The 15,894-nt window shown below is 50.5% G+C and overlaps 1 protein-coding gene across 1 annotated transcript; it reads right to left on the bottom strand.

Moving 5' to 3' along the window:
* Window positions 1-4,249: 4,249 nt before the first annotated feature.
* Window positions 4,250-12,843, bottom strand: RNF187 (ring finger protein 187). Its single transcript, XM_030934939.1, has 5 exons — window positions 12,682-12,843; window positions 11,644-12,351; window positions 10,491-10,583; window positions 7,183-7,404; window positions 4,250-6,563 (listed from the first exon to the last, which is right to left on the bottom strand). Exons 1-5 carry the CDS (start codon window positions 12,841-12,843, stop codon window positions 6,561-6,563), a joined length of 1,188 nt encoding a protein of 395 aa, XP_030790799.1. The 3' UTR covers window positions 4,250-6,560.
* Between the last annotated feature and the right edge of the window lie 3,051 nt (window positions 12,844-15,894).

Genomic DNA, 15,894 nt, shown 5'->3' with positions numbered 1-15,894 from the left:
GTTATTGCAGACATGCAGAAAGTGTGCATGGTCTGAACAGAAAATCAAACCAGCCACAACATTCCCTTAATCCAAAGCCTAATCCAGGGCAAGATCCTCTCTTCAATTCTATGAAGGTTGAGAGAGGTGAGGAAGCTACAGAAGAAAAGCTTGAAGCTGGCAGAGTTCATGAGGTTTAAGGAAAGAAGCCATCACCGTAACATAAAAGTGAAAGGTGAAACAGCAAGAGCTGATGGAGACGCTGCAGCAAGTTCTCCAACAGATCCAGCTAAGATCACTGATGAAGGGGGCCACACTAACAACGGATTTTCAATGCACACAAAACAGCCTTCTATTAGAAGCAGATGCCATCCAGAACTCTCATAGCTAGAGAGAAGTCAATGTCTGGCTTCAAAGTTTCAAAGGACAGGGTGACTCTCTTGTTAGGGGCTCATGCAGCTAGTGACTTCAAATTAAAGCCAATGCTCATTCACCAGTTACAACAATTCTAAGGCCCTTAGAAATTGTGCTCAATCTACTCTACCTGTGCTGTATAAATGAAACAACAAAGCCTACATGACAGCACATCTGTTTACAGGATGGTTTACTATTTTAAGTCCATTAAAATATTAAAATACCCATTAACACAACATTCAAGTCTTATTAACTTTCAAGTTAACTTCCATAATTAACTTTCAAGTTTTATTATTTAAGACATTTCATAAGGCTGCAGCTGCCTTAAACAGTGATTCCTCTGATGGATCTGGGAAAAAAATTTTTTTAAACCTGCTGGAAAGTATTCACCATTCTAGATGCCTTAAGAACATTCATGATTCATGGAAGGAGGTCAAAACAGCAACACGAACAGGAGTTTGGAAGATGTTGATTCCAGCCCTCATGGATGACTCTGAGGGAATCCCAGACTTCAGGGGAGGAAGTCACTGCAGATGTGGTAGAAACACCAAGAGAACAAGAATTGGATGTGGAGCCTGGAGATGGGACTGAATTGCTGCAGTCTCATGAGAAAATGTGAATGGATGATGAGTTGCTTCTTATGGATGAACAAAGAAAGTGGTTTCTTGAGATGGAATATACTTCTGGTGAAGATGTTGTGCACATGGTTGAAATGACAACAAAGGATTTAGAATTGACATCAACTTAGTTGATAAAGCAGTGGCAGGGTTTGACAAGAGTGACTAATTTTTAAAGATGTTATGTGGGTAAAATGCTATCAAACAGCATCACATGCTACAAGAAGTCTTTTCAATGGAAGAGTCAATTGATGTGACAAACTTCATTGTCTTAAGAAATTGCCACAGCAACCCCAAACTCCAGTAGCCACCACCCTAATTAGTCAGCAGCCACCAACATTGACGCAAGACTCTCCCCCAGCAAAAAGATGGCAACTCACTGAACACTCAGATGATTATTAGCATTTTTTGGCAACAAAGTATTTTAAAATTAAGGTACATACATTGGCTTTTTTAGACATAATGCTACTACACACTTAGGGGACAACAGTACAGCCTATAAAAGCATTTTATATCCACTTGGAAACCAAACATTTCATGGGACTTGCTTTATTGCAGTAATTGCTGTATTGCAGTGGTCTAGAAGCAAACCCACGGTTTCTCCAAGGTATGCCTTTTAGTTTGACCCCAGACTGCACTCCAAAGCAGCGGCCTTATTCTACACTCCTCACAGCACCTCTAAGCTCACCTAATGTGCTATTGTCACTCAGACTTCAACATCACCTAGTGCTGTAGTTCCCATCACCCGCCCGAACCACTACCACCCCACTTGCCCCGACCTAAAGCAGAATCTCATTATGGTTTTAATTACGATTCTCCAGTTACTAAAGAGTTTAAGCATCTCCTTATATTTTGCTGTTGTCAACCTCATGAAATAATAGCTACTCAATTAGGTAATGTAGATGGTAAAATGGCCCCAAACATTTTTATCTCCTCTCTTTGGCCACAGGATCCTGAAACTGAAAATGACCTTTGGGTCCCAACTATCCACAGCTTTCCCACAAAGCTCTGAAAATAAGAGTTGAGAAAAAAGTATCGAGGTACTGGACAAATACATCAATGTCTTGAGAATGTGTCCCCTACCTTCCAGCAAACAAACTGTTGCTTCTCTATGCAGTGCCTGACCTCAGTTTCCTTCCACATGTCACCCACTCCCCACATCCTCCAGCCCAGAGCTGCCCTTGACCAGAGAGATCTGGCTGTGGCAAAGCCACAGGGACACAAGTGGCTCCTCAGAGCTTGCAGAGTCAAGGGTTGAGTAAGGCTGTCTGTTTCAAGCCATTTCTACAAAACACCCTGTGGGAGCAGACCTGAAGGATTGGGGGAATTGCCATGCAGATATCGGGGAGAAACGTTCCCTGGAGATCAGAGGCCGAGGCAGGGCCCACCTGGCCTGCTGAAGAGAGGCCATCGTGCTGGGTCTGCTGGGAGCAGGGGGCACAGTGGTGACCAGAGAGAGGAACAGCTGGGGGTGGATTATGTAGCGCCCCACCAGGCCACTGGGAAGCTTTCCCTGAAGGAATCTGAGTTGCTGCAGGGCCTTGAGTACACCGGGGGCAGGCTCTTGCTTCTTTTTTTTACTGTTTTAATAAATTTTATTGTGTGTATTTAAGGTACGCAACGTGATGTTACAAAGTACAAACAGATAGCAAAATGGTTACTACTACAGGGGAGTAATTAACTTTCCCATCACCTCCCAGAGTCAACCATTTTCAGAATTTTGTGGCAAGAGCAGCTGAAGTCTAGTCATTTAACAGGAACTCCCAAAACAGTGCAATTTTATTACCCACAGTCCTCCTGTTGTACATCAGATCACCAGACTGGTTCATCCTACATATTTTAAGGTAGAAACCCATCTACCTGCGGGGTTGAGAATGAACTGCTGGAGCAGGGGGAGGAGATGAGGTTTCCAGGTCTCCTGGGCAGTAGAGGACAGTGCCAGTGGGCCACGGTGGGGGACTGGCGGGGAGCAGTTAAGACAAGGTCAAGGTCTGTGGCTACAGGAAAAGCCTGCAGGATTTCTTTGCAGACCTACTGTGGGCTGTTAGAGAAGACAACTCCAAGACAGCTCTGAGATGTCTGTCTGAGGACTGCAGGGATTGGGCCCCTGGGTGAGTCTGGGATGAAGGCGTGGTTGGACCCGGAAGAGGGTTTGGAAGAGAGACCCACGTCGGAGAGGCAAGTGTGAGGTCACCATGGGGGTCTGAGTAAGACAGAGAGGCCACACGAGGATGCCAAGAGTCCTTCCACATGAAGAGGGTGGAGTGAAGAGGACACAAGGGAGATGGAAGATTATCAGCAAGGCCAGAGGAAGCCCTTGTGGAGGGAATGTGCCTACACAAAAATCCATTCAAAACAGACAAGGGCTTAATTGTAAGGCCTGAAACTGTAAAGCCAGCAGAAGAAAACACAGGTGAATAACTCCATGACACTGGCCTAGGCTTTAGGGTCATATCACTTCTTGCATGTGACCCTAAAAGCACAAGCAACAAAAGAAAAATAAACAAACAGGATTGCATAGAGCTAAAATGCTTCTGCACAGCAAAGGAAATCATCAACAGAGTGACAACAATTCACAAATCGGGAGAGAATATTTGCAAACCATACATTAGGTAGGGGGTTAATATCCAAAATATACATGGAACTCAAACTCAATAGCAGGAAAGCAAATAAACGACTAAAAATGGACAAAGAACCTGAAGAGACATTTCTCAAAAGAAGACACACCAATGGCCAACAGGTATACAAAAAAATGCTCAACATCATTAATCATCAGGGAAATGCAAACCAAATCACAATGAGATTATCTCACACTTCTTAGAATGACTAATTTCAAAGACAACAAATGTTGGTGAGGATGTAAATTATTATAGCCATTATGGAGAAACATATGGAGGTTATTCAAAAACTTAAAAATTTGAGTACTGTGACCCAGCAATCCTACTGCTAAGTATTTTCCCAAAGGAAATGACATAAATATGTGGAAGAGATACTCACACTGTGTTTCTTACAGCACTTTAACAACAACCAAGATATGCAATCAACCTACGTGGTCTAGAAGCGAAGTGGATAAAGGGATACAGTGGAAAAATTGATTAAGAAAATGTGGTGTATACACACAATGGAATACTATTTGGCCATAATAAAGGAAACCCTGCTATTTGCAACATGGGTGAATCTAGAGGACATTATTAAAGTGAAATAAGCCAGGACAAATATCGCATCATCTCACTTATATGTGGAATCAAAATGTTGATTTATAGAAATAGAACAGTAGTTACCAGGGGCTGAGACAAGAGGATTTGGGGAAATTCTAGTCAAAGGGTACAGAGTTCCTGTTATACAAGAATAAACTCAAGGTCTATTGCACAGCATGGTGACTTCAGCTGATAACCGTGTACTGTACGCAGTCAGCCCTCTGTATCTGAGTGTCCCACATACGTGCAGAGGGAGGGCTAACTGCAGGGGACTTGAGCATCTGTGGATTTTGGTATCCATGAAGGGGTCCTGGAACCAATGCCCCTTGGACACAGAGGGATGACTGTGACTGTATTTGAAATTGCTGAGTGTAGATTTCAAATGTTCTCACCACAAAAAAAACATGAGATGGATACATGAATCTGCTTGATTCTGTCACTCCACAATGTACATAGATATCAAAACATCACACTGTGCCCCTAAGTATATAATTTTTTCAACTAGAAAGAGGTTGTGATGGACAGGGTGGGATGTTGCTGGTCAGCTAGATTAGGTGAGGATGGTGAAGCCACTGTTGGACCTGGTGATGTGGAGACACTTTGATGTTGCGGGAGACTCTGTCCCATCAGGACCTGGCCAGGCATGCATCACAGGTGTGCAGCGCAGGGGCAGGGACACGTGGGGATGACAGCAGACTGCAGCAGGTAGAGACAGTGAGAAAGACAAACTGGAGGTCTTAGGATCGGGATGTTGTTGGCGTGCTGACAAAGATTCTCTACTTGGCCAGACTCTGGAATCTTCTAGGGCCCTCTGTGCCCTTTCTTATGAAATCCAGTTTTAGCAAGAACCCTAATTTGGTTCAACCATAATATCTGACCACCCTCAATGGTACCTGACTGGGTTCCTATCAGACCATTTGCAACCAATGTCTGATCACCCTGACTGCCTGCAGCAAGGACTCTGTGAGGTGGGTTTAGGCAGACCCCCCTCAGCCCTGATGTCTCCTCACAGTCATTCCCACCCATGGACCCCACACTGCTCCTCGGCTTCTCCAACCCCTGCCCTACTGTGTCGGGGTGCAGCCCCATGTCCCCTGAAGCCCCAAGGAAAGGGCTCCACACCCATCTCAATGGTCCCAATGAAAGTTCTCCTCACCATGCTTTAGCAAGTGGTGTCACGAGGAATTTTCCTTTGACACTGGAGGGTGGCCAGAGCAGGGGGAAGAGGCCAGGTGGACACACGGAGACAAAGCAAACGAGCTGACACAAACTCACTTTATTCAACATTGAACCAGCCCACACGCTGGGTAGGTCAAACTCACAGACATCGCACCAAAGGCCGGGGACTCGGAAAGGCTGAAAGGCTTCATCTGGAAACAGGCACTGCTCACAAGCCCAGCTATACCCAAATTTCAACATCTGCCTGCATCTATGTCCCCGACTTTGCAATCCTGTCCCCAGTGCTGAGTTTCTGTCAACTACACTAATTTATCTACACACAAGGATGCTGCAGGCAACTGAGCTACTGCTACGAGCTTTGTAAAATTCAACTACTAAAGGAAATGGGACGAGAGAAAGAGCCAGAGAGAACAGCAAGATGAGACACCATGGCAGGGCCTGGAGATGCTAAATGGGGTTAGCCACCTGCCAGCCCCCTCACCCAGGAAAACGGAGAGAGTTCCTTCTGCGGAGGCAGGTGGAGCACAGGGAGGGCTTCTGGGAGACACAGAGGCAGGGTGGGGGCCAGGAAGGGGGAGGTGGACAGACCGACGCAGATAAGGCTGGGCAGGGCGCACGCCCACCTCAAGAGGAGGGCCGCCTCCTCAGGAGGCATCAAGGTGCAATCCAGTCTTCCTTTCTCTTCCCTGAAGACCTGAGTTCCAGCCTTCACCGAGTCTCATGTGCGTTCTTCTTTCTAGATGCTAACCTCAAATTCGACACTCAATGGTGCACCTCAGGTACCTGCCAAGGATCTGTGGGCCCGCATGGAAGGTGCAGGGTCTGGGTCCCTGGACGACAAGGTGAGGGGCAGATGGGTGACCGAGGAAGCGCATGGCCCAGGGCTGCCGGGACTCATGGAAGATGGGCTGTGGCCAGAACTTCAGGAAGAGTCGGGCACAGGTTGGAAGGGTCCTCAGGTCCAGCCTCTACCGGGAGGTGTTTGCAGCCCCCAAAACACTCACGCCTCAGGGTGAAGGATAAAGGGACATTGTTGAAACACACAACTATATAGACGGACCCAAGGCCGGGCGCCTTCCATGCTTCCCTGACAGCCACATGCCGACACTTCCCAGGGAGATGAGGATCCATCCCCTCCTGCCTCCAGCTCTGGGACTGCTGCCGGTTGGCGCCATCACTGCATGGGAGGGTAGAGGGAAAGACAGAGAGACAAAAGACAGAGAAAGAGACACACAGAGGCAGAGGCAAAGACAAAAGGAGAGAGTGAGAGAGAGCAAGAGAGAGTGCACATGAGACAGCACATGAGGTACTGTCCTGAGCACAACCAACCCAGAGCCTAGCCCAGACTTCTGTCTCCCCAAGGCCAAAGCCTTGTCAACTATGGCTAGCACAGGCAATTGAACCATTCAGGGCCATATGGGTTGCTGCAGGCTCTGGGGTTCGGGCCAGGCCCTGGGTAGAGGCAGAAGAAAAGCCCTGAGGCTGGGTTTCTTGGCTGCTTCTGCCCTCAGGACCCTAAGGCGAGGCAGAAGCCTTCCATGCTCAGGCACTTGGGATACCAAGTGTCCTCCCTTGTGAAGGTGAGGGACACCTCGGACCCTTCTCAACTTAAAACCCCTTCCTATCACCTTCTTTGACCACCCACCCATTCCCAAAATTCAGCCCTGCAAGGCCACGGCAGTGGGAGTCAGGCTGGGCTTTTAAGCCTTGACCTCGGGCAATGGCCCCCCAGTGGCTCGCTGCTGCCTACGTCCACCCTGGCCTGATGGTGGACAGACCCAGCCGGGATCCCACACCTGCAGCAGCATGCTGAGGCCCAGGTTCCGGTGCTTCTTCTCCAGCTCCGACACCGCCTGCAGCAGTGACCTGAACCGCTCAGTGGGGTCAGTCAGCTCGTCCTCAGGGAGCCCCTCCTCCTTCTCGGCCTCCTGCAGGAAGTGCTCCTCCTCCTCCACAAAGAAGGCCCGCAGCTTCTTGTAGTCAGTCAGTGCCTTCTTCCTACGGTCCATCACATGTCCCTGCAGACAGGTGGCAGGAAAAGACCTGTGTCCTCGCCCACCGCCCCCCCCCCAGGAGAAGGGGAACCTGTTCCATCTTGAAGGAGTTAAGAACATGCCACTCTAAAACATGCTGCTCAGGCACATCGACTATTAGGCCGAGTACGGTGGTTCACGCTTCTAATCCCAGCACTTTGGGAGGTCGAGCTGGGTGGATCATTTGAGGTCAGGAGTTCAAGACCAGCCTGGCCAACATGGTGAAACCCCATCTCCACTAAAAATACAAGATTAGCCAGGCGTGGTGGCACACGCCTGTAGTTGCAGTTACTCAGGAGGCTGAGGCAGGAGAACCACTTGAACCAAGGAGGTAGAGGATGCAGTGAGGCAAGATGGCACCACAGTACTCCAGCCTGGGCAACAAGAGCAAGACTCCATCTCAAAAAAAAAAAAAAAAAAAAGTATGTTTTTTCTCCCACTAATCTATCTTCCTTTATTTTGAGATAGGATCTCACTCTGTCACCCAGGCTGGAGTGCAGTGGTGCCATCATAGCTTACTGCAGCCTCAACCTCTTGGGCTTAAGTATCCTCCCACCTCAGCCTCCCAAGTAGCTGGGACCACCGATGCACCACCACACCTGGCTAATTTCTCAATTTTTGTACAGATGGGGGGGGGGGGGTCTCACTACGTTACCCAGGCTGGTCTCGAACTCCTACCCTCAAGCAATCCTCCTACCTCAGCCTCCCAAGTTGCTGGGATTACAGGCATGAACCACTGCACCTGGCCCTGTTAGTTTAGCTTATGTCAGTTTAATTCTCTGGCCCAGCCTGGGGCCCTAAAAGGGGAGAAGTAGAGTTCTTTCTCCCCGACACTGCAGTGGTCAGCTGCACATGAAGACTGTTCCTCTCCCGTCTCCCATGGCCGAGGGGACAGTAAATCCTTGAGTGGCCCTGCTAGGTCTAGAGCCTGTCAGGCACGTTACTGTCAGGGCAGGACACACACCCATCTTGCCAGAAACTGCCCCTGCTGTGCCCACACCAGAACTCCAACAGCTTAAAACCATCCCATCAGCCTTCAACAAATAGCGTTCACACTTGCCACTGCTCAGCTGGTTTTTAGCCAACCCCTAACCTTGGAAACAGGAGAGCAGAGCAGGATGCTACTGTGATTTTACTCAGAGTCATGGATGGCTTCCACCTGGCCCTGGGCCACACAGGGCAGGTGACAGCCATAGTCATGACAAGCCAAGGCTTTTGTTGCTGACAGAGAATGCAAATGACAGCTGGGTGTCTGCTGGTTGGCTGATGCGGCACACTGCAAACTCCTTCTTTTGAATTTAGGTGGTTTCTCTCATCCCAGCATCTAAGCCACCAACCCCCAAAACAGGACAGATTGAAAACTCCAACCTGCTAAAATCTGTAGGCAAAACAAGTCCCTTGGGAGTAACACAGGGTTTTGAAAACTTGGAGGTCCCCAAAGCCTTCCAGCCTAACTTGCACTGAGCAGTGTCGACCGCTCAAAAGGCAAGGAGAAGTTCAGAGCAGCCCCCAAGGGCAGTGTGGAGTGCCAGGGATCCGAGTGGCATCAGGGACCCTGTGTGTCACCTGTCACTGTCTGAGTGAGGCCTGCACCTCAGGCCTGTGGAGAGTAGGCAAGGGCTCAGCACCACCGGGAACACAGAGAGTCTACCTCAGCCTCAAGCTGGGGTAAAAATGCGGGCCTCAGCCTCGAGGTGCAGCCAATTTCCCAAGAGCTGCTGCACCTGTGAAAATCACTCTGCCTTTCAGGTTAAAAGGTAGGAATTTATGAAACCCAGAGAAACTGGCACACAGATTTTTACTACACATGAGGAAAAAGTCACCAAAGAGAGTTTAAACGACTGAAGAGCTTTACTGGTGAGTAACCTCTAAGAATCTAGTGAGATGTCCCTTTGGGATATAACGCTGTGGAAGGCACCCAAGGAAAGTAACACTGCTGTGGTCTGAATGTCTGTGTCCTCCCCAAATCCCCATGCTGAAATCCTCGTCCCTGAGGTGATGGTGTTAGGAGGCAGGACCTTTGGGAGGTAATGAGGTTGTAAGGGTGGAACTCTCAAGAATGGAATCAGTGTCCTTAAAGGACCCCAGAGACACCCTTACTTCTTCCATGTGAGGACACAGTGAGAAGGCACCATCTATGAACCAGGAAGCGTTCTCAACGGACACAGAATGTGCCGGTTCCTGGACTTCCAGCCTTTAAAACAAAAATGAGCAACTCTCAGATCAGAACAAGAGGACCACAGAAAGTTACAAATGTGTTTTAAAAGAAAAAAAAGGGAGGCCGAGACGGGCGGATCACGAGGTCAGGAGATCGAGACCATCCTGGCTAACACGGTGAAACCCCGTCTCTACTAAAAAATACAAAAAAACGAGCCGGGCGAGGTGGCGGGCGCCTGTAGTCCCAGCTACTCCGGAGGCTGAGGCCGGAGAACGGCGTAAACCCGGGGGGCGGAGCTTGCAGTGAGCTGAGATCCGGCCACTGCACTCCAGCCTGGGTGACAGAGCGAGACTCCGTCTCAAAAAAAAAAAAAAAGAAAAAAGAAAAAAAAATTAGCACTTTGGGAGGCCGAGGTGGGAGAATCGCTTAAGGCCAGGAGTTCAAGACCAGCCTGGGCAACACAGCAAGACCCCCCCCCATCTCTAGAAAAGCATTCTAAAATTAGCCAGGTGTGGTAGCACATGCCTATAGTCCCAGAGGCTGAGGTTGGAGGATCACCTGAGGCCAGTTCGAGCTGCAGTGAGCTACAAGCAGGTCATTGCACTTCAGCCAAATGAGACTCTTGTCTCTTGAGAAAAAAAAAAAAAAAAAAAGAGTAAGTCTGATGCCGCCATCCCCTACAGGTAAAATGTGAGGCGAAAAAGAGGCTTCCACCGACTTTGGCTAGATTCTATTTGAAAAATACAAACATCCTAGAAAAATACCCTGAAGCTCACTGAAGTCCAGAGGCCCCTCCTCCAACCAACCAGCTGAGCAGTTCAGAGGCCTGGCCTGCTTGGCCTGGTGGTCCCTTTGTCTAGAGCCCTGAGTCCACAGTCCCCTCATTCCAGGCTGCCCCAGGCCTCCCACTTGCCTTCCACACTGCAGCTGCTGACTCCGCCTGGCCATGCAGGTCCCGGGCGTCATTCAAGTCTTTTCTCATGATTTCCACAGACCCCTTGTTCTCCTGGAAACAGAGAAAGGTCACCAGGGGTGGGCAGGTCTCCCCCAACCCAGCCCAGTTCTGAAGGACATCACCCCAGCTGAAAGCACACAGTCTGACCATTCCAGAGATAACCTCGAAGCCCTGTTGTCTACGGCAGGAACGCACAGGCAGCCAAAAGGTTTCTTGGGCTTCACACCTATTCAGAAGGATCTGGGTGCTGGGGCTAAGGGGACTGTCTAGGTGGGTTTAGGAGTTCTGTGTCTGTAAGTGGCCCTGTTCAGTGTGACTTCGGTCTGTACCACAGGTCTACACAGCCTGCCCTACACCCCGCCCTGCCTGAGCCGGATGGGGGTCACTCTGCCTGGTGGCAAGAGCCTTCAATGCAGGAGGAGCGCCCAGGGGCACAGTCTGGCTGGCTTCCCCTCCCCTGTATTCAAGAGCGGGACCCCAGACTGGCTGTTCTCTTCTACTCTGTATCCCCCAACCAACCCGCCATGGGAAAGGCTCCAGACTCCCGGACCCGCCGCTGCCAGACTCCCAGAGCGGGTCTCTGAAAGACGGGAGAGGGGACAGGGGGTGCAAGTGAGGGCTAGGTGGCCCGGAGAGCAGACGAGAAGGCGGCCCAGGCCTGTGGACACTAGTGGAATACAGAGGGCCGAGAGGTGTGATATCTTCCCCAAGGGAACAGTGAGTGGGGGAGTCAATCTGTGGGAACTGGAGGGGGTCTGTGAGGGTGAGGCAGGGCACAGCTAGTGGTGGGGACCACAAAAATGGACGCTGGTGGGGGAAGGACTTCGTAGAAGGTAGGGGGTGGGGAGATAAGGCACCGCCCAGCAGGGGACACCAAGATGGGGACGCGGACCAGACTCGGAAGAGACGCAGGAAACGTGGGGAGGCAAGCCGCAGGAAGGAGGGGCCCAGCACACGCTGGAGCGGGGACCCGTGGCGGTGAGGGGAGGGGGACAATCCGGGGACAGGGACAGTGGAGACGGGAAGGGCGCAGGGCTCAGGGGGACCGGGGCAGGGGCGGAGAGGCGCAGGGCACCGTCCGGGGCGGGGCACGGAACCCCGCCGCGCGCACCTTGCCGCGCAGCGCCTTCCTCCAGCGCGGCTCCCACTCGGGTGGCTCGGGGCCCGCAGCCATGCGGCAGGCGGCGCAGAGCGGGCCGGAGTCAGCGCGGCACAGCAGCTGCAGCGCGGCCTCGCTGGCCGGGCCGTCGCGCGCGGGCGCCGCGGCCGCCTCCTCGAGCGCCAGAAGGCGGCGGCTGAGCGGGGGCCGGCCGGGCTCCACGGCGCGCTGCCAGCAGTCGTCGGCGCACTCGGGGCACGGGAAGGGCCCGTCCTCCTCGGCCCAGAAGCGCACCACGCACGCCCGACAGAAACGGTGGCCGCAGTCGGCGCGCACCGGCTCCCGGGGCGCGCGCTGGCACAGGGCGCAGGCGGCCTCGGCGGGGCCCGCAGGGAGCGCCAGGGCTGCGGACGGCGGCGTCGCCAAGGGTGCGGGAGCGTCTGGGGAGGGCCGGAGACCAAGGCGACCGGCGACCGGACGGAGACCAGCACCAGGAAGACGACGCCAACGCCGGGGACGCGCACGGGGCGGGGTCCGGACCGCGGAACCCTCAGCCGACGAGATCCTGGCAGCGGTGTGCTGCAGGCTGAGGTACCGGCCACGCTGCCCTCCACAGACAAGATCCTGGCAGCAGTGTACTGCATCCGTAAGTCCGGGCCGCGGTAGGATCCTCCCCCCGGATCCTAGCGGCCGTGCACTCCTCCGCCTTGGTTTTGGCAACTATGATCTCCACCTGCAAGGTCCTAGCAGCGGCGCACGTCACCCCGTAAGTCCTGGCAGCTGCGCACTTCACTGTCCTGCCTGCGGACTGGCCCAAGTCGTATCCTGAAATCTTACTGGGACTGTCCCTTCCTACATCAGTAACTCCTGTAGAAGAAGGAAACAAAATTGTATTTTTACTTGAAGGTTCCATTTTTAAAAGGTTGTTCTTGTAAGCTGCTAGGATCTGAGCTGCGCGTCCCCCCCTCCCCCCCCCGTAGTTAGCCCGCGTGGGCTGAGGACGGGGCGGGAAATGGCCTGCGTGGGCCTCCTTCGCTGCTCTCATCCTACACGGACCCGCCCTGCGTGGGCACTGCCTGCATGCACGGGTGTGCCCGCGTGGACGTGCCCTGCGTGCACCCAATCTTCAGGGACCTGCCCTGGAACGGGCCCTTCTGGACGTGGACACTCGTATACACCCACCCTGCGTGGGATCTCGCTGCGTGGACCCATCCCGGAGCCTCTTCTCACGCGGCCTCCCTTCTGGACCTCTGGGAAGCTACCCTGGTAGTCCACTGTCTCCTGGCTGGCAGGAGCTCTCATTCATTCAGTGATGATACATGACAGAAGAGGATTTGTAAGCTTTTCTTTTTTTTTTTTTTTTTTTTGAGACAGAGCCTCGCTAGTGGCGCGATCTCAGCTCACTGCAACCTCCGCCTCCCAGATACAAGCGATTCTCCTGCCTCAGCCTCCCGAGTAGCCGGGATTACAGGTGCCCGCCACCACGCCCGGCTAATTTTTGTATTTCTAGTAGAGAAGAGGGTTTCACCATGTTGGCCAGGCTGGTCTCAAACTCCTGACCTCATAATCTGCCCGCCTCGGCCTCCCAAAGTGCTGGGATTACAGGCGTGAGTCACTGCGCCCAGCCGTTAGCTTTTCTTTAAAAAATAAATTTAAAGGAAAGAAAGAAGTCTTTGGGAAGAGCAATTTTGTGTTTTTGTTTTTTAATTATTTTGAAAACAAGCAAGCATCGTTAAAAAAAAAAAAAAAAAAAAAAAAAGACGGTGCAAGTTTTGCATTTTAAAAAATTAATCTGGACCGGGCGCCATGGCTCACGCCACTAATCCCAGCACTTTGGGAGGCCAAGGCGAGCGGATCACGAAGTCAAGAGATCGAGACCATAGTGGCTCATGGTGAAACCCCGTCTCTACTAAAAATACACAAATTAGCCAGGCGTGGTGGCGCATTCCTGTAATCCCAGCTACTCTGGAGGCTGAGGCAGGAGAATCGCTTGAACCAGGGAGTCGGAGGTTACGGTGAGCCAAGATAGTGCCACCGCACTGTAGCCTGGCAACAGAGACAACCTCTGTCTTAAAAAAAAAATTTTTTTTTAAATCTGTATTCCAAACAAGCGCAGGATCTAATGAGGTATTTTTGTCTTTGTTAAGATTTTTTTAATCGACTTGGAACTGCACTAAATGCCCGTGGGAAATATGAATAGTAAGCCGAGGTTATTTCTGTGTAGTAAAGATTAGAAGGCTTCCAGCAGAGCCTTGCTGATTTGTTGAGTCAACTAGAAACTTGCTGGAGAGAAAAGTAAAAAATATAAAAAATGAGCAGACTTCATAGTGAACTAATCTTGCGAATGAGAAAATGTCAAAAACGATAATTAAAGGCAAATTGCCAAATTAGGAACATTTTAGCCACCAATATACAAAGAGTTTAAAATTTGGTAAGGAAAAGCACAATGGAAAATGCACCTTGTCATGGGATTTTTCAAATCACAGAAAAAAAACGCACAAATGATTGAACACACATGAGAAAAAAATATACACTCTGCCCAGTTAAGAAAGAGGAAAATAAAACGAGACTCTCTTTCTTTCCACTATTAAGTAAGCAGACAAAAAAAAAAAAAAAAGCAACTTGGCCAGGAACCATGGCTCAGGCCTGTAACCACAGCACTTTGGGAGGAGGATGGATCATCTGAGGCTGGGTGTGGTGGCACACGCCTGTATTCCCAGCACTTTGGGAAGCTGAGGCAGGCGGATCACAAGGTCAAGAGATCAAGACCATCCTGGCCAACATGGTGAAACCCCGTCTCTACTAAAAATACAAAAATTAGTCAGGCATGGTGGTGCACGCCTATAGTCCCAGCTACTTGACTGAAGGGGTGGCCTGCCCCTCCACACCTGTGGGTGTTTCTCGTTAGGTGGAACGAGAGATTTGAGAAAAGAAATGAGACACAGAGACAAAGTATAGAGAAAGAAAAAGTGGGCCCAGAGGACCGGCGCTCTGCATACAGAGGACCCACGCTGCCACCTGTCTCTGAGTTCCCTCGGTATTTATTGATAATTATCTTTACCATCTTAGAAAAAGGGAAGTGGCAGGATAATAGGATCATGTTAGGGAGAAGGTCAGCAGTAAGACATGTGAATAAAGATCTCTGTGACATAAGTTTAAGGAAAAGTGCTGTGCCTTGTTATGCATATGCAAACATCTCCATAAACCTTTTTAGTGCATAAAGAGCAGCATTGCGCTAGCAAGTCCCACCTTCAGCCCTAAGGCGGTTTTCTCCTTTCTCAGTAAGCAGAACATACAATCGGGTTTTACACAGAGATGTTCCACTGCCCAGGGACGGGCAGGGGACAGATGCTTTTCTCTATCTCAACTGCCAAGAGGCCTTCTTTCCTCTTATACTAGTCATCTTCAGCACAGACCCTTCACGGGTGTCAGGCTAGGGGACGATCAGGTCTTTCCCTTCCCACGAGGTCATATTTCAGACTATCACATGGGGAGAAACCTTGGACAATACCTAGCTTTCCTAGGCAGAGGTCCCTGCGACCTTTGGCAGTGTCACTGGGTACTTAAGATTAAGAGAATGGTGATGAAGGGAGGGAGGGAGGAAGGAAGGAAGGAAGAATGGGAAAAGAGAGAGAAAGAAGAAAGGAAGGGAAGGAAAGAAGGAGAAAAAAGAAAGAGAAAGAAAGAAAGAGAATGGAAGGGAGAGAGAGAGGAAGGGAGAGGAAGAGAGAAGAAAGGAGGAAATGTATATCATATCACTATTCATTTTGGAGGAAAAAAAAAAAAAAAAACCTTGAAGGTCCAATACTGGGGGCATGGCTTAGTAAATGATAGCAGCCATGAACTTGCACACGTGAGCATTAGAGACTTTTGGAAGTAGACACTGGCAAAGATTGTTGCCTGAAAGCCTCTCTCACTTACCACTAGCAGAATCCACGTTGTGTGGTGCTAAGGGAGGAGCACCTTTGTTTTGTGTGCGTGTGGTGTGAGCGTGGCGTTTTGTCTAGAGGAAACATGGGTGAGGCACAAAGTAAGCCCACTCCATTAGGAACTATGTTGAAATTTTTCAGAAAAAGGATTTAAGGGAGACTACGGAGTACTATGACACCAGGAAAACTTAAAACTTTGTGTAAGGTAGACTGGCCAGCATTAGAGGTAGATTGGTCATTAGAAGGAATCATGGACAGGTCCCTTGTTTCATAGGTATGGCACAAGGTAACCTGTAAGCCAAGGAACCCAGACCAGCTTGTTTTAGATCCCCGC

The sequence above is a fragment of the Rhinopithecus roxellana genome, chromosome 8 (assembly GCF_007565055.1).
Source record: "Rhinopithecus roxellana isolate Shanxi Qingling chromosome 8, ASM756505v1, whole genome shotgun sequence".
Lineage (NCBI taxonomy): Eukaryota > Metazoa > Chordata > Mammalia > Primates > Cercopithecidae > Rhinopithecus > Rhinopithecus roxellana.
The sequence above is the reverse complement of the archived record's forward strand: the minus strand, read 5'-3'. Positions and strand labels throughout refer to the sequence as shown.

Coding starts and splice junctions, on each gene's coding strand:
- RNF187 (XM_030934939.1), bottom strand. CDS start 12,843: ATGGGTCCACGCAGCGAGATCCCACGCAGGGTGGGTGTATACGAGTGT. Junction 10,584..11,643: donor GGAAGGCGCTGCGCGGCAAG/GTGCGCGCGGCG, acceptor CTCTGTTTCCAG/GAGAACAAGGGGTCTGTGGA. Junction 7,405..10,490: donor CAGCAGCTGCAGTGTGGAAG/GCAAGTGGGAGG, acceptor ACCTGTCTGCAG/GGACATGTGATGGACCGTAG.